At 36.0% G+C, this 19,881-nt stretch overlaps 1 protein-coding gene across 3 annotated transcripts in view; it reads right to left on the reverse strand.

The window, feature by feature from the left end:
* prkd1 (protein kinase D1) overlaps positions 1-19,881 on the reverse strand; it is a 79,351-nt gene that overhangs the window by 42,123 nt on the left and 17,347 nt on the right. The window contains exon 1 of one of the 3 annotated variants that reach the window (XM_048192002.1): positions 7,355-9,946. The exons of 1 other annotated variant lie outside the window; for it this stretch is intronic. In XM_048192002.1, coding sequence (XP_048047959.1) covers positions 7,355-7,519 — 165 coding nt within the window. In that variant the 5' untranslated portion in view covers positions 7,520-9,946. Of the gene's footprint in view, positions 1-7,354; positions 9,947-19,881 lie in introns of those variants that run through there. One more of the 3 variants, XM_048192005.1, reaches the window with a different exon arrangement.

Below are 19,881 nucleotides of genomic sequence, written 5' to 3' on the forward strand. Positions count from 1 at the left end.
CAATCCGCGTTCACGACTCCGCAGTGACTCTGCTGACGTAAGACACTGCTGACGTGTTATCTGGTGCGCCCGAGCTTCGTTTACTAGGGCTGTTTGGAATCGATTCCGATTCCGATTCCTGTTTCTGAAATCGAAAAGAATCGATTCCAAGAATCGATTCCTCACTGTTATTTTCGATTCTTTTTTTTTTCAATACCAACATCGTCTAACATTGTCGCGTCTTACCGTGCCACACAGCGAGAAACTCTCTACACCGGGCATGACAAATCGACCGCTGCAAATCCATTTGTCCTTCCTATTAGATGTATTACAAGTGCTGCTTGTTCATAGAACGAGGCATTTACTTAGGGCATTTGTCACGTCGTGCTTCCTGCGTCAGGTGTAGACAGTAGACACAGTGTAAAGACTAGGAATATGTTCACCATATACATATATGCGGTAGATTCTATTTACATACATACCTACCTGCACACACGTATATATACACTTATGTATGTGGATAGATAGATTTTTATTTATTTGTGGTACATATATTTCATCCAGTATCATAAAACTATAGCTAAAATTCCTGTTAAATTCTAAAAGCATTTTGTTCAGGAACAGACTCATGCACACTTTACACATATAAACTTTTTTAGGGCCTTTACACATATAAATATTCTTCGTGTGAGTGTGATTGATTGTTGTTGTCGATTGATTTATTCTTCTTGTCCTAAACTACAACGAGTAAGATCAAACCCCGCCCAGCAACCGATTCTAAAGATTTCATTGGGTCAGTCATTGTGCTGATTCCCTACACAATGCTGAAATAATCATCCTACCCTAAACCATACTCTGTGTCACGACTGGATTTTGGAATCGATTCCCAGCCCTATCGCTGTAAACAAAACAACCTTCGCAATGTCTAAGGATGTCTAAGGATTTCGACAAAGAGGAAGAATTGCATTTTTGTGCTCAGCCATATTAATTTGAACCCGAATACACGGACGAAGAACTAAGAGCAATGGAAGAAGCTCCTACACAGCAGCAACCCCTGTCACAAGCAGTGTCACTGCGGAGTCGTGAAAGCGGATTGACAACAGACCCGGAAGAGAAGACAATGCTGAATAAAGTTGTAGTTTTTGTTATTTTTGGACCAAAATGTATTTTCGATGCTTCAAAAAATTCTAACTAATCCACTGATGTCACATGGACTACTTTGATGATGTTTTTATTACCTTTCTGGACATGGACAGTCTACCATACATACATTTACAATGGAGGGACAGAAAGCTCTCGGACTAAATCTAAAATATCTTAAACTGTGTTCTGAAGATGAACGGAGGTCTTACGGGTTTGGAACGACATGGGGGTGAGTCATTAATGACATCATTTTCATTTTTGGGTGAACTAACCCTTTAAGCTCGCATCAGCTGATTCTCATCTGATCCACGTCTACCCACAGGAATACGACGTCTATCAAAGCATCCATATATAAGGTCATCAGTATTATCAGCAGCTTATCGTGTTGCTCAGAAGCTAATTACCCTCCTCCATCCCCAGCTCCTCCTCTAGTCCAGTTAGGACTTGGCCTTCTGATATTCCTGTTTGAATCAGACTCAGTCTTCTTTAATTATGTTGTTACATTAAATCACTGTCATTAAGAACATTAATGATATCTGCAGTACATTTATGTTGGTTCTGTTCTGTTTACCTTAAGAGGGGGAGGTTATCGCTGCTCTCCATGCTCTTATCCATGCTAGGTGGCATGGATGGGCAGAGAGCTCTTACCCAGAACAGAACCATACAGCCAAACCAAACTGTATACTAACTGTCAATCATCCCTTGACAATTGTGGTTGTGACAATATGAGTAATCAAAGAAAATCTCCTGGAATGTTATTCTGAATCACTGAGTGATACAATAAAACATGATGATCCTCATAAAATGACAATATAATTATAATATATATATATATATATATATATATATATATATATATATATATATATATATATATATATATATATATATATATATATATATGTCTTCAACTGTATATAGTTATATACATCTCAATACTGACAAACATATAACCACCACATTAACTTGTTAGAATAGTTTGAACAGTGTATTATGAGAATCACTGAGTGATACAATAAAACATGATGATGCTCATAAAATGACAATATATATATATATATATATATATATATATATATATATATATATATATATATATATATATATATAGGGGTGTGACGAGACAGGTATCTCACGAGACGAGACGAGACTCGAGATTGAGTTCACGAGACGAGACGAGACAAGATTTTTACACACTATTTTTAAGAAATCCTCGATGGTGAAATACATGACTAGAAAAAATATTCTGCACGTGTATTTGAAATGTTTTAACTAATCATCTTGTAATGAATGTCATTTCAGTTCTACTTTCTGAGTATGAATTATCATATGCAGTAAAAGACAACAATACTCAAGCACTGTAAAAGGTTTTGCCACTAACTCAACTGACTGACTTCTCTTCTGTATGCTTTCAGTCTCTTCAGACCTTACTGTACATGATTTATGAGCTTCTACAACTTTTGACCTCCTAACTGAACTCCTTTCCACAAACAGATCATAGAAATAAAAACAGTATAAGTAAAAATGGTAACACTATACAATTAGGTCTCATTTATTAACATTAATGTATTAACCAACTTCAACTAACAATGAGCAATATATGTACTATAGTATTTATTAATCTTTGTTTATGTTAGTTAATAAAAATAGTCATTTATTGTTAGTTCATTTTAGTTCACAGTGCATTAACTAATGTTAACAAATGAAACCTTACTGTTTGTGCTTCTTAAGAGAAAACTGTTATTCATCTTTTATGGTAGCCTAACACTTTACAATAAGTGCAACCATAATCACACTCTCTCAATATTCAAATAAGACCAAATTTTTCTCTGATACAGAGCTAAGAGATGGTTACAACTACACTGCCCAGCCTAAAATAGCTTTCATATTGAGAGATATGTGCATTTATCAGGGAGCCGCTTTCAAAATGCGGGTATTGAAATCGCGTTTGAATGCGCGATCGCGTTTACTTTCACTTTCAGCGATCGCGCGTAACTCTGTAAATATTGAGCGGCGGCGACCGTTATCCAACTTAATTAAATGTTTTTTATTTAAATACAAAGCAAAATGACAGTAGAGGCGTAATGTAAATGAAGCGGTGGCATATTCTTTCCTAATCACTCTAACACTCTGTCATGGCAACATCACGAGACTACTTTTCGCCTCGACGAGAAATCTCGTCACATATTAGTCTCGCGAGATCTCGTGCCACGAGATCTCGTCACACCCCTAATATATAATGTCTTCAACTGTATATAGTTATATAAATCTCAACACTGACAAACATATAACCACCACATTAACTTGTTAGAATAGTTTGAACAGTGTATTATGACAGAAAGGTATCAAAATCTTTCAGTTGGTTCATGGTCAAGTAGTCTTGCTCCACCTTTCATGACTTGTGATCTGAATAAGGATGGACCTTGATCCTTACAGGTCAAGAGACATTTGTTGTCCTTGACTGTATTAAATCACTGGCTCAGATAATAACTGAGCAAAGAGGCCAAATGAAATAGGAAGTGAAGTTTATTTCCAAGGCCAGCTTAAGTGTGGAACATCTTGACCTTAAAGGTAAAGTTGACCTAAATGCAACTTCTTTTATTTTCACTCTCCCTCATGTCATTCCAAAGATGTTTTTTTTTTTTTTTTTTTTTGTGGAACACACATAACAATTTTTTTCCATATCTACATTTTATCTAAAATCTACAAAACCTATTCCACTATAAAGAACAATTTGTGCAATGGAAGGGTTTCAGGAATGTCAAAGGTTCTTCTTGGAACCAATAGCCACTTTTCCACCGTTGGGCCAAACGGTTCTAAGGACTGAAAGGAACGGTTCCCATTATATTTCCACTAGACTAAAGCTTACGAACTGTTCTTGGCCCGGAATTCTTAGCACAGTTGACTAACCATGCAGAACCTTGCTGGTAGAATGTGTGTAGTGATTGGTCACTCAGGATTGGTCACTTTGCCTGGCTACTAGCTTCTCTGTGGCCACACAAGAAACACAAGTTAATAAATAATAAAATTAAAATGAATATGTGATCATTCTCCATAACGCAGTCGCTATTTACATACTGTCTGTAAACTCTTGCGTTACCAAGGTAAGGACTGACACATTTGTTTCAGGCCCTACATTCTAAAGAGTTCTGTTATCAGCTCCACAATGGAAAATGAAACCATATCCTTACCAGCTGGGCCAGACTGGCACAGAATTTAACAGTTCAGCAACAAGAATGGTTTGGCCCGATGATGGAAAAATGGCTAATGATGCCCAAAAAAAAAACAGTAAAGAGAGAAACAATTATGTCCGATTCATGAATGAATCTTTCTTTTGATCCAGTTCACAAACCAAGTTCTCATTGACTCAATGATTAATAATCAGTAATCTGAAGCTATTGAATGGAATATAACACACAAGTTGCATTGATTACATTTACAATATTTTTATGACATTTTATGGTGCTTTCGCATCTTTTTTGAAGCTTGAAAGCTTCAATCCCCATTAATTTTTATTACATGGAAAAGACATTTGAGTACATTATTAAACCGTCTCCTTTTGTGTTCCACGGAGGAGAGAAAATCATGCAGGTTTGGAAAAACATTAGGATGAGTAAACGGTGATAATGTCACTATTCCTTTAAAGACAAAATCTGCCTATAATATGACAGGGAATTGAATATATGATATGAACAAACTTAACAGTTCTAGTGTTATAGGATTAGATTTATCTGTTGTCACACGTGTGTTGTCACACATCATATGCTCTTTATGTAACAATAAAAGAGAAAAGAAAGAAGTGAAGTGTGATTCAAAGTGACAGCTCTGGGTTGTCTGAGTTACGTTCGAGTCTGAGCTACATGTTTTTTTCACATGTGAACACCTGTACAACAGCACAGTACTGAAGGTAGATAAAATGAAGCAAAACTTACTCCTTCCATCCCACTAACACATGCCAACACATACAGCCAAACAATATAAGCACAGCATTGTTTGAGACTGTCTGCACAACAATGTCACCTTCACCTCATACACACTTATTCAACTTCTCACATCGAACTATTTAAAGTGTTAAATGCTCTGAGTGCTTATGCTCAAGAGAGCAAGAGAACGTGTATACAAGCCGTTGAAGGAGCTCAGGTTGCAGATCTGTTGTTCTCATTCGCATTTTTTTCTACTAAATATATTTAAACAAGTACTTCTGTTTTCCTAAACTCATATTGACAATGTCAGGCCTAAAAAAAAAAAAGGTGTTTCTTGCTAAGCATCACATGATGCTTGTTGTTGTTATGCTTATCAAAATACTGCTTTGTATTTTAACACCTGTATGTCTTAAAAAACACAGACTGCAACCCTTTCACTTTGTGTCACAGAATAAACTAGGAAGCCCCAAGGGAGAGAAAGAGATTTAGGAAGAAAACAATGTTTGATAACGGTGGGAAATTATGTTGTTGTCAACACCTCACGTCCCGTCACAAACTTTGTAAGATGCACACAATGTGTAATATTTATGGAGCTAGTATCATTCTGGTGATGTGTCACAGCACAGGTGCTTAAAACAGAAAACACTTTTTGCCAGAAGATATTAATAACTGTGCAGATGTCATCTTATCTGCATTTTAAGGGGTGGTGACAATCTGACTGCTGTGTTATGCGATTTCTGAGAATATGAATCTACGCAGAAGACTTGAACTTTATTACTACTGTAAGCACTTGTGAGTTCACATGTTCTTGAACTGCATTAGTGCTATATAGAAAGGTAGCTAGATGTGGTTTCACCTTCATGTCATTCCAAACACATTAAAGTTACACAAAAAACCATAACCATAAACCATATTTATCAAAATGAAACACATTAAAGGTATTTATCAGAATGATCATTTCCATATAAGAGTAGATGGTAACAAATCAAAAGTCCACATGACTATATTCCAAGTCTTTTAAAGCCACACAGTAGTTTTATGTGAGGAAAAACTGAAATATAAGTCGTCATTCACTGGAAACCATAGTTCAAAAACCTGATACCTGATACTTTTTTGCATGCCGCCAGAAGCAAAATGCACTTGACACCATATAAGAATGAAACTTCACTTTAGTTCCTGTATCAAAAATGCATTAAATTTGACTGGGAGAAGAATAGGATGGAAAAGAGCAACTTGGACTTGGGTGTTGCTAAAGAACTTTTTTTCTGTTCCAGAAAAAAGTAGGTAAACAGTGATATTTCCACTTGTTACTATAAGAGCTCAATTTCAAGTTTACTTCAGTAGATCACAACTGCTGTACCATTCTGCCAAAATATGTTTTAATCTGTTGTTAAATTGAATGCCATTGTCACTAGTCACTACTCATATTCATAAATTTATAGAGTAATTTTGTCAAAGCAGTATATCTCAGGGCAGAAAACCATGGTACAACTCCATAGCAACAATGCAGGTAGTGTGTATTTGCTTAGTAATATCTATCCATTTAATCTGATTATTTATACAGTTTAATTATGAAGTTCAAGGCCACCTTATACAACAACCTGATCAGGTCAGCCAAAAAAAAATACTTGCTCTTATGTTCACTCAGTGTAACATAAATTTGTACTGTGACAGGACATCCCAAATATCAACAAACAAAGGAAGTTCCTGGACACAATCCACTGAATAGTTTTGGAAGAATGTATTTCAGTAGGAGAGACAGGCCTGCAGTACTCAGCTGCTGTGTGCTAGTACAAACCCTTCACTGGTTCAATAAGTACCCAACGTCACCATGTCGTCATCACTGTCAATGGAAAATACAATGCAGAACCACTAAATGAAGCAACACAAGCAGTGTGATTCTGCTGCTTCAGGTTATGAAGAAAACTCATATTCTGACAAAAATTCCTTTTACTGCTGTTTTCTATCATTTTCCCCTCATTGCCTATTTTGAAAGTTGGAATTTTGTATTTTGTAAGCTTGTATGTTCTGCCTATCAGAAAGGCAAAATCCAAAAGACAGATCATTTTAATATTAACACAAAAGCCAATATTTAAATAAAGCTTTCAAGTTCGTCGTAACTTAAAATTGTGTGAGTTTGGAAAGAAAATAAGCGCCAAACCCCCACTTCCAACAAACGTGCAAGTAGCAAGTAAAAGTTATTTCCAAACTCTGGACCTTCATTTCTTCAAATAGAGTTTAGGATGACATTTATGGTATTTTTGCGGGAACGGCACTGAATGAGACATGAGGAAAATGGAAAGTGTTACCTTCTGGTCTACGATGGAGCATGCCATCTCTCGGACCTGCGCCAGGCTGAACTCGCCGGAGTCCAGCAGGACGGGTTCCCGGCTCAATCCGATCTGGATTTGGAAGGAAATGCCTTGCGACCCCGGGAGGGGGCTCGGCGGTCGGATCACCGGAGGCACGCTCATATGAATCCCCTGGTGTCACCACAAGCACGCCTGGACAGCGATCAGATCGGGCTGTTTGATCGAGTTCACACACCGGTTGCGCAAACTGAGGCAAACTTCAGATCCCCAAAGACGTTCAGAGGGTAAACAGACGAAAAACGCGATTTTGAAGGAAACCTATAGCACGGAAATGCAAAGAGTTATTTGGACATTGAGAGGCGAGGATGATGATGATGGAGATATAGACGTCAGATATGTTTAATGTTGGGCTCTGATCAGACACCGCCTCCTGGCTGGTTCCTTCATCACGGAGGCTCAGATGATGCTGCAATGGCGAACGGGGATGTGAATGTCAAAGTTTACGTGCTATGGATTGAATCTTTTCGCTCTGAAACATAGATAAAATTATTTTCGTTTACAGGTCATATGGAATAGAGTCGGTACCCTGACAAAAAAAAAAAATAATTGCCATGGTAACCATAGTTTCCGTCAAAATACTTCCGCAAAACCATATGGGGAATATCCAACAGTGTAAGAGGAATATGTCGTTTGCTTATGCCACGTTGCGAGTTGTAATTTAAACAACTTGATACATTTTCTAAAGAAAAACTCTTGTTATGTGGTTGCCAAAGTTTTCTGATTGTTTTGCGTGTATGTTGCTATTTGGTTGCTATGTAGATTATTTTATGTGTGCCTGTGTGTTGCTATTTGGTTGCTAGTTTAGTTTATTACTGGCCCAGGTTCAACTCAGTGTCAGTGTAAGTTTATGGGAGGTTTTGTTTCAGCATCTTCTCAATAAGCCATATGGAGCAGGGAATCTTAAGCACTTAGAGGTTGGGATTTTTTTTTTCATTGTGCAGAACACCCTAGCAACCACCCAAAACACATCAGCAACCACTTAGCAACGTGCTTAACTGCTCAGAACACCTTAGCAACGCCATTGTAACCACAAACCACCCCCAAAACTCCGTTTGACACTTAAAGAGAACAACATTATGTAGAAAACTAGATATCTAGAATAGAATAAAATAATGTCTAAAATAATACCCCTCTAAAAGTCACCACTCAAAAATGATCGAACAACAAATTACTAAAAAAAAAGATTCAGAAATAATTAATCTGTCTTTTGGTCTGAATTTAAAGTCACCATGAAATAAAAATGGCCAATTCTTGAAATTATTTATTCTTGCACATCATTATTATTATTTTTTTTTATCTTTAATCAAAATAACTTCCCCTCCCTCTTGCAGCGACATCTCTTCTGTTCTATGATGATGTGATTACTGGCATGAGGGCGGGATGACCTGTCACTCACATGAGGTCACAGCAATAGCAAAACTCAACCATCCAATCAATTTCTGATGAACAAAATCTGTCAAAGGGATAGCACAGACAGGCAGGAGGAGGTTCTGGAGGTGGACGGACGACCGGAAGGAGGACGAACAACAAAGTCTAGGGTGGCGATGAAGGTGGAGAGAGCGAAGGGATGACCTTGAGCAGGGGGTGCTCCACAGTGGCCGCCATGGGGATGACAGGAGACAAGGACGGCATGGATGGAGCCCACCACGCATCCAAAGAGCCGAGGTGGTGGAGAGACGGCGACAACCTCCCAAGATTGAGGTGGGGATCCGGAGGATTGAAGGTGAGCTGGAGAGACCGAGGGTGGAGGTGGAGCCTGAGGTGGAGTGGAGCAAGCTGCAGCCAATGGGGTGGAGGACCAGAGAACAGCGGACGGTCCGCAACTCTGCAGTGAGGGCGAAGCAATGTTTGACCCAGGTGGAGCCGACATGCTGAGGGAGTCCAGCGAGTCCGAAAGGCCGATGGTCCACGCTAAGGGTCGAGGGCAGAAGGAGCGCAGGCACAGGAGCCAGGGTGACGGGTCGAAGCAGATCGTAGCACAACCTCGAGCTCCTCATGCTCAGGAGTAGATGGCTCCTGACAGGTCTGAGGCTGTTCCACACTACTGAGAGGAGGAAGAGCTGGAATCAAGGGACTGATGAGAGACAGGATGGCACGGATGGCTGAGGACTAGAGAAGAGACTGAAGACCAACACAGAAACCAAAAAAAAAATAAAGCATTTGTAATCTTTTTCTGGAGAGGTGGTGGGAGAGGGGGGCTGTGCAGGGCCAGCGAGAGGCAATAGTACTGTAATGTCCCATAATCATAAAAATGATAACAATCTTATTTTTATATAGTAAAATTTAAATAATCTGACTGATTGAGTTTTATTAAAATTATTGGTTAATCTTCATCCATAGCAGCATACATTTAGATCATGATAACCACAGTTAAAACCACACATTAACATGGTCAAATGTAAATATAAGGTTTCTATGGTATTTGTTTGAAAAACTTTAGCCAAAATACATTTAGTATAAATGCACAAATGCTATAGCTTACACACACAAAAAAAAAATTACTGTAATTATATTCCATTATTCCTTTAAAGGGGTGGTTCAATGTTTTTTTCTATGCTTGATTGTGTTTTTGGGGCACAGTTTAATATGTCTTAATGCTTTGTTTTTTTGAAAACGCTGTATTTTTCATATATTTTACCATTATTCTACGCAATGTGCTCAGATTGGTTAGCTGGCCCAGTGTATCCAGAGCCATCATGATTCGCTAAAGCATCCGGAAATGCCACGCCCCTTACCATTTTAGTTGTTACCGGTTACGTGCGCTTCGGTTATATTGTATGCTCAATTTGATTATATTGCTGTATCAAATTGAGCCCGAATCACAGGTAGGAAAGACTAAGAACATTATTTGACACATTTTTCAATATATTTTACAAGTATAAGGGTTATATAATTACCTAAACCTAAAACCATTACTTGAAATAAACGTTAATTGAAATAAAAAAATAAAAAAAATAATGTAAACTTATTTTATTTCATCTAGTTTCTAAGCTTTAGCTTAACCTGATGTACTAAAATAAGAAACAAAAAACTGAGATAAAAATAAGAAACTAAAAAAGAATTAAAAAAAACTTTATAGACATTTAAAAGCAAAAACTAAAAGACATAAACAAAAAATTACTAAAACTTAACTAAAATTACAATGAAAGCAGAAAAACTAAAAAAATATAATAAAAATTTTAAACAAAAACTATAATAGTACCTCAATGATAAGTGTGTCAATCCCTGACAAGTACTGACTTGAGGTCTCTTTCGTATTTTTGCACTTGAATGGCCAAAACCCGTCTGCTTTGGTGAGTAAAGTACAGTTGGTTGTCTTTAGTGAACATAAACAGTTTGGAGAATATCAGATGTATAACAGTGTATTGGATCTGTGTATTGTTAGAGAAATGATTACTTAATGCATTACAATTTAACTAAATTAGATTTTAGTTGATTAAATCTACTGTAGATTTAGTCAACTAAAATCTTATGATATTTTGTCGACTAAAACTAGACTAAAACAATTTCCGATGACTAAAATATGACTAAAACTAAATGGAATTTTAGTCAAAAGACTATATGACTAAAACAAAATCAAAATTTGCTGTGAAAATTAACACTGGAACTAACCCTAGTACACACAAAGGTTCAAATTGACGCCAGAAGGTCTGGATTGCATAGCAGCTTTCTTCGGCCAAGGACCGCCCAGAGGCTGTGTGGCTGACATGTAAAGCATCCAATCACAGTTCGTTTTGTTCCGCATCATGTTTAGGGGTGTGAAAATGTAACGTCGATGTCCCTACAATAACAGACTGGTGTATAAAACTATTGGATGCATTTTAAAGAGTCTATGCCGCAAACTTTTTATACTTCACAAATCCAGCATTTAGTTGATCCTGATAATCACTTATTATTGTCACTTTCGTGAGGAGGTTCGCACCACAGCATTTTAGTTTGAAGGGGGACCGTTAAAGATCGTGACACACGTCTCCTGGACATCCTGTAGAATGCAACCCATCAGGTGATGACTTCGAAACTCATGAAGTGTTCCCAATTTTGTGTGCCATATGCATCAGACGTTAAGCCAACCGTCCGTGGGCATGGCATCTTAGGCTGAGACTACTTAAAGGGGCACTTCACTGCTGGCAAAATGGGCTTTCAGAAAAACTTGGCTGACTATACAGTAGAGAGGCAAAATCATGTTTGAAATTGGTTCTGTCTAGAGAAAACAGAGAAAAAGGCTGTTGTCTTTCCTTTTGCCAAATAGGTAGGAAAACTTCAGCACCCATAATAGACTGAGTATGTTGCCATCAAATGGCACTCCCACCAGTCTGCTATGGATACGCTTACCAGAGTCAAATACCAGCTTTAGTAGGAAATACTTCTTAGCAAAATTTTGTCATAATGGTGTCGACTTGTTATTGGTCTTTTTATTTAAAGGAATTTAAGGTTAACAGGGAATAAAGAAAAATAAGAATGGTAAAAGTGCAGGTCATATGTGTATATATATATATATATATATATATATATATATATATATATATATATATATATATATATATATATATATATATATGCATACATTGACTCTCATTATTATTTCTAAAGCCCAGAACACACCAAGCTGACGGTCGGCAGTCGGGCATTTTTTGTTCATCGATGTGAGCCAACCCCGCAGTCTGCTTCCGGCACCACTAATTCGTTGGCGTCGGCTTCCGGGCTTTAAATATCAAAAACGCAAAATGTTCTTGTCTCGTCATATTCAGTTATGAATAACATTATCATGTAAATAATAGCATAAAACAGTGAAATTTCATAAAAAAAAATGAGTAGTTTGCATCTCATTACTGTCGGTCGCTGAACATACAGTACAGTCCAAAAGTTTGGAACCACTAAGATTTTTTATGTTTTTAAAAGAAGTTTCGTCTGCTCACCAAGGCTACATTTATTTAATTAAAAATACAGTAAAAAACAGTAATATTGTGAAATATTATTACAATTTAAAATAACTGTGTACTATTTAAATATATTTGACAAAGTAATTTATTCCTGATGCAAAGCTGAATTTTCAGCATCGTTACTCCAGTCTTCAGTGTCACATGATCCTTCAGAAATCATTCTAATATGCTGATCTGCTGCTCAAGAAACATTTATGATTATTTTCAATGTTGAAAACAGTTGTGTACTTTTTTTTTCAGGATTCCTTAATGAATAGAAAGTTCAAAAGAACAGCATTTATCTGAAATACAAAGCTTCTGTAGCATTATACACTACCGTTCAAAAGTTTGGGGTCAGTAAGAATTTTTATTTTTATTTTTTTGAAAAGAAATTAAAGAAATGAATACTTTTATTCAGCAAGGATGCATTAAATCAATCAAAAGTGGCAGTAAAGACATTTATAATGTTACAAAAGATTAGATTTCAGATAAACACTGTTCTTTTGAACTTTCTATTCATCAAATAATCCTGAAAAAAAATATTGTACACAAATATTTTGTACAATTGTACACATTAAATGTTTATTGAGCAGCAGATCAGCATATTAGAATGATTTCTGAAGGATCATGTGACACTGAAGACTGGAGTATTGATGCTGAAAATTCAGCTTTGCCATCACAGGAATAAATTACTTTGTGAAATATATTCAAATAGAAAACAGTTATTTTAAATTGTAATAATATTTCACAATATTACAGTTTTTTACTGTATTTTTAATTAAATAAATGTAGCCTTGGTGAGCAGACGAAACTTCTTTTAAAAACATTAAAAATCTTAGTGGTTCCAAACTTTTGGACTGTACTGTATCTATTGTAAACAGTCGTGAAATATTAAATGTTTAGCTACCTACATCTCACCACACACTCTTTCAATGCTAAAACTTAAGTGTTGCATTGGAATTCGCACTCGTCTTCTTTGATTTGATTGGCCATCCCAATCATTCTGACAGTTAGACTGTTAGACTACTGAGGTAGACCAGACTAAAAATGTAACTTTTATCACTTTTTGTCATACTAACAACAAACAGGGTGGTGCATAATGGAGTGCAGCAGAGGAGCTTCAAGAATATAAAATATTGGGGGGCACAATGCCATTTCTAATTATTGGGGGGACTTGTCGAGTTCATTTACAAGTACTACCAACATTGCAACAAGATAAAGCGTGGTGAAAATCGTGGAAGTTACACTTCCAATTTCTTAAGAAAATGTATGCACAAATCTAGAAAAGAATGGAAAAAAATATATATCTAGAATAATCTAGAATTATTATTATTATTATATATATTATAATAAATAATACCACTCTCAAGCCACCACTCACAAAAAAATTATACAATAAAAAATTTGAATTTAAATCTGCCATGCGTCATGCGAGTAAATGCCTTCAGGTGACAATGCAGGCAGACCATGTAATCTTTGCTAAACTGATTAGAGAGGAGTTAGTGTTTGCCCTAGTGCGGCCCAGTGTTCACATTAATGAGGGCACACCAATTGTAGCTTTTTCCCAGACAGAGTTGAGTGGCTTATTAAATGTCTTTTATTTAGAGTGAAACTTATTAGGATGCAAATAACTCTGACCAGGCTTGAGTGGGCCAACTGTGTTCATGCACCTCCATGTGTGCCGGCATTTTGTAAACAGAAGGGCTCAAGGACTTGTAGTTGCTAGGAGAGAGGCCAGCTGATGCTCGCCTCCCACGCATAGAGCAACTGTGTGTTCATCACTGCTGTACTACGATACAGAAGGCCACCAATATTACTCGATTCAATTAGAGAGATCACTAATAAGACTGTTTGTTTTAGGTCAGATTAGACCCACACAGATCTACCTCTTTTGTCAAAGAGCAGACAAATTTCCCCAAACAAATGATGTGTTGATTGTGGCAACATTACAGTCAACTTCTTTCACAACAGAAAGCGGGATTTAAAGCTATATTGGTTTTTTAATAGAAAAAAAATGAATGACTACAGTGGAGTCAGGCGCATTATTTGCATAAGATATTAATGTTTTGAATGGCTAATGCACTTAATCATGATCACTTTGCAATAAAAAAAATACATTCCCTTTTTAAAATAACTATAGCTGTCTGAACACTAACCCGTTTCCCTACACTCTCAGAAAAAAGGTACAAAAGCTGTCATTGGGGCAGTACCTTTTCAAAAGGTACACCTTTGTACCTAAAGCATATTAGTACCTAAATGGTATTAGAACCTTTTTAAAGGGTATTGTCCTAGTGATAGCTTTTGTACCATGTTTTTTCTGAGAGTTTTATTATATGTAAATGGATAGTTCACACCAAAATAGAAAATTCTGTTATCATTAACTCACCCTCATGCCTTTCTAAACCTGTATGACTCTGTTTTGTCCATAAAAATTGAAGTCAGTCAGGTCCAAAACAACACTGAACCCCAATAACATTCATTGTATGGAAAAAAAAAAAGAGAGAAAAGAAAAAAAAAACAAGGTAACACTTTATTTAAGTGTCTTTGTTACACGTTGCATGTAGTTATTGTAACTATAAATTATGCATAATTACATGCAACTAACCCTAAACCAATCCCTATTCCTAACCCTATAGTAAGTACACGTAGTTAATTATTATAACACAGTACTTACATGCATAATTACACTGTAATACTGACACGTTAAAATAAAATGTAACCAAACACACACACACAGACATTTTTCGAGTTATCACCTTTTGTGTTCCACAGAAGAACGAAAGGTTTTAATACAGGTTTGGAATGACATGAGGTTGAGTAAATGATGGCAGAATTTTTATTTTTAGTGTAAACAAAGTCATTGTTCTTCATTACCTCATGTTTTTCTTTCACGGTGCATGTTTCTTGGTGAATTTGTGGTTGTTCTGTAAAATACAAACATGAGGATCGAGCGTTTTGTTAAGGTGACGCAAACATCTTGCATGCTGCTTCTATTCCAGGTGGCTAACCTTTCCATGTGCATCAATTCTTGTTTGACTTCGTAAACTCTTCGTGACACCGAATTTCTCATTTGACAAAAGGAACTAAAATTATTCCACTCATAAGCCTGTAAAATAATCTTCCTTAAATAAGTCTAAATTACAGAAGACAGGAAGTCAAAAGATTATTGGAGCATGTCACACAGAAAGAGCGAGAAAACGCTGGCATATGCCAAAGCACCTCTTGACAGATAATAAGGTTTCTCTGTGTTAGGAGCCATTACAGGTCAGGACCCCCAGCAGCATGTCATGATGACTTCTAATTGCAATTTATGTAATAAGTGGGAAAGAGATTTAGTAACATGGTCGAAAATGGAGAATAAATGATTAGGGGCTTGGCAGAAATGACAGTTTTCAGTTTAGTACCCCACTCTCACTCTCTCTCTCGCTCTCTCTCTCTTCTCTAGCTGTGGCTCACTCAGCAATTAACTCAACGCCCATTACATCCTCAGTGCTGATCTGACTGACAGGGAAAATGTCTATATTTATAATTATGGAGAGTGGAGTGACTGCTCCATCAAGCCTTTTTGTGACATGAAGGTTTTGACTGATATGGTTGGTGTCAGGTGTGGCATATCGGGGCAGTGGAGGTTGTGCTTTGGTTTGGTTAAAGATGCATTTCTCACAACTATAAAAAAGCGAATATATTTTCCTTATAGTAGGAAAGAAACATATGGTCAATTAGTGGCATAGAGAAAATCAAAATTTTGATATCGATATTTGTAGTTATTTTACATGAATATTGGAGAAAAGGAAATTTACCACTATTTACAGCAGTTTGTGTGAATGTGATATACAGGGATATTATTGTTAACTAAAGATTAAATAAAAAATATATATACAGTACTGTGCAAAAGTCTTAGGCCACCATTAAATGTTGTTTTAGCAATGATATAATGAACATATAAAATTATTTCTCAGTCTCTTTATTAGAATATAACCAGAAAATACAGGAAATTTGTATGCAGTATTAAAAAACAGAAAACAAATCAGAAAAAAACAGCTTTTATTGGCTAAAGTGGCAAGTATTTAATGACCTCCCCTTACACTTGAGCAATAGCAGGAACCTTACTCTCTTAAACCTAAATGGAAAACAGAAAACTTTCAAAATCTGATGAGAAGTTTCTCAGTTTCATTTTTTGAGAAAATGTATGAAGTCTAGGAGGTCACACTAAATACCGATTTTTACTTAAAGATTTTTTTAATTTTGTCTACATATTTCCTGTATTTTCTGTTTGTATTGTAATAAAGTGACTGAAAAATAAATATGGATGGTCATTAAAACATTGCTAAAACAACAAAGCTGCTGGTGGCCTAAGACTTTTGTACAGTACAGTACACACCCGTAAGACACAAATTAAGATATTTTTGATAAAATCCGACGGATCAGTCAGGCCTGCATTGAGAGCAATTTAATTTAGTCTTTCAAACACCCAGAAAGGTACTAAAAACGTATTTAAAATAGTTCACGTGACTCAGTGGTTAAACTTTAATGTTATGAAGCGACGAGAACACTTTTTGTACACCAAAAAAAACAAAATAACGACTTTATTAAACAATATCTAGTGAAGGGCAAAACACTGCTTCATGAAGCTTCAAAGCTTTAAAAATCTTGTTTCGAATTAGAAGTTCACGTGAACCATTGAAATTTCGAAACACTTATGACACAATGAAGCCTCGTTTACTGAAATCATGTGACTTTGGCAGTTTTAAACACGCTCCGAACCACTGATTTAAAACAAAAGATTCGTAAAGCTTCAAAGCTTCATGAAACGATGTTTTGAAATCGCCCATCACTAGATATTGTTACTAGATATTGTTCCTGTTCCGAAGATGAATGAAGGTCTTACAGGTGTGGAACGACATGAGGGTAAGTAATTAAAGACAGAATTTTCATTTTTGGGTGAACTAACCCTTTAATGTACATTAACACACTTAATCACTTATATGCAACCAAAATCAAACTAAGATTGAGCCAAGCATATAACTGAATGGCACACCAAAGTTCATGAAAGAAGTGAGAAAAAGATCCTAATATATTTTGAATAATTATACACTAAACCGTATCCACAGAACAACTAAAGAATCACGAATATTAATAATAATCATTTTTACTTACAATATGTAACACCTTTTATATCGCTATATTATCATCGCTTTATATTGTTATATAATGTCGCTAATATTATCATCTGGATATATGCGTATATTAATATAGAAATATTCAGGTAATTCGATTTAAAACAGTTTTTTAAATTCTCTATCAAATCTCAGAATCAAATATTTATCTCCATAACATACAATGTAAAATCACCAGTCATCAAATGGGTGCACACAGAACTGAAATAAACTCGTTATGGCAATCAAAGGGTTAAAGTGGATGCATCAAAGGAAAATACGCATGTCTGATGTGAAACCATTGTTTGGTAAGAGCCACTCATCAATCTTTTGTGAGCCTCTTCAGCCACTGCACCCTCTCTGCATGCTCAATCTCATTCAGTCCTTCATTCACTGACCTTTTTTTATCATTCATTATCTTTTCTGCAGATATCTTCAAAGCTAACAAAACTTACAATTCAAATGATTTTCAATTGGGCGCCTGCTTTCCCATGAAACTGTGCACTATTTGCTAATGCTCAGGTTCATGATGTAGTGAGTAATGCAAAAGGTTTATTCATATGATATACTAATAAGAATTTTGTATTTATTTATTTATTTGGGCTCTGACAGCTCATCTTTTCAGAACAAACTTTCTTGCACAGGGCTTGTTTATTTAGTATGTGGTCAGCAGGGATGCATATTAAATATCTGGAGAGAAAAAGTCTTCATTTTATTGGCTAATTCTGTTTGTTTTATATTCATTGTGATTGTGACTTTGGCAGCGATTTAAATCCCCACAGCGAAGACGCCTTTTCTGTAATGACACTTCTGAGGACTCTGCAAAAAGGTCCTGTTTATAATGTTGTAGTTTTGCTGGGTGAAATTCAAATAACAATAGGAAGCATATATAACAGGGTATGTAAATGCCAATACCCTGATAGAAGTGTGAAGTAAAGTGTTTTGGGTTGGGCCTGCACATCTATTGTGTTTGTGCAGCATTTAACTGCATCATATTGATTGGTGGAAAGGATATTGAGGGTGAACGAAAATTTAGGGCCTTAAATGCTGTTATTTTCTGTTTGATCAACCAAAATGCATTAGTAAAAGGCACTTACACCTTATTTAGTTAAATAACTGTTAAAGTATTAGTCCACCAAGGTCATTCCAAGCCTGTATGGCTTTCTATTTTGAAAAATATTTTGACTGTTTGTGTCCATACAATGAAAGTCAATGGGGTCCAAAACAACTTTGGATCTTATTGACTTTCCTTTATGGGCAAAAAAAATGCAGACCCCTTTCTCACACAGAAGATAGAAATGCATATCAGGTTTAGAATGGCATGAGGGTGAGTAAATGATGACAGAATACTCTACCCCTTTAAGGCATTGTAAAGGTGCTTGTGGACTGGTGACAGATGCATAACTTCAATTAGATATATGGCTGATTCTTGATTGTATCATATTCGTTTTAGGCTGTTTGATGAAATGATGTGGCAAGTTGTTTGTGATTTATGTATGTTTGTTTGCAGGTGTGTGCATATTGTGTATCTTCTCTATGCTTTGTCTCTTGTCTACTTCTGGAACCTACGGGACATTTAATTTGAGGCCTTGGGAATCCTCTAGTGACAATGTGCTCACAAAACAGATGTAGAGTCACAGAGCCCTCTGCAGAGCATTTATAAATCTATACGAATTATAATTTATGCATGATGGAACCCAAGTGGAGTGCTGAGAACTTGCATTTGAAATAGAAGGTAAAGTCTGTTCCTTCGAACAATATTTGCAAAACAATAGAACAACATTGTATTGCCTTTCTATTTCCCTTCTCTTTACTTATGAAAAATAGACAAAAAAAGTTTGTGTGTGCGTGTGTGTGTGTATATATATATATATATATATATGTGTGTGTGTATATATATATATATATATATATATATATATATATATGTGTGTACATATATATGTGTGTACATATATATATGTGTACATATATATATATATATATATGTGTACAATAAGCAGACACACAATTTATGTATAATATATATTTATACATGGTGTGAAATATAACTATTAAAGCTATTTTTCCTCTCCATGGATTAATCTGCACATATGTGTTTACAGAAAAAGAGCTTTAGACAAAGCATTGCTACACCTCATCTTTGCATAGATATTTATCAACAAGTGGCATGTTTATTTTTTTATAACATCATGACGAAACATAATCATGGCAGTATGTAAATAGTTGACATGATTACAACACCCTCGCATGAGAAATTGCTTCTTCGTTATGCTGGCCGGGGCTTATTTTTGATACTTAACTGGGAAATTGAAAAGCAAACATCAGAAAACATATTGCAACACTGCCAGGGGCGGTCCCTCAGCACCCCAAATAAAAAACAACAAAG

The sequence above is a fragment of the Megalobrama amblycephala genome, linkage group LG5 (genome assembly GCF_018812025.1).
Source record: "Megalobrama amblycephala isolate DHTTF-2021 linkage group LG5, ASM1881202v1, whole genome shotgun sequence".
NCBI classification, from domain to species: domain Eukaryota; kingdom Metazoa; phylum Chordata; class Actinopteri; order Cypriniformes; family Xenocyprididae; genus Megalobrama; species Megalobrama amblycephala.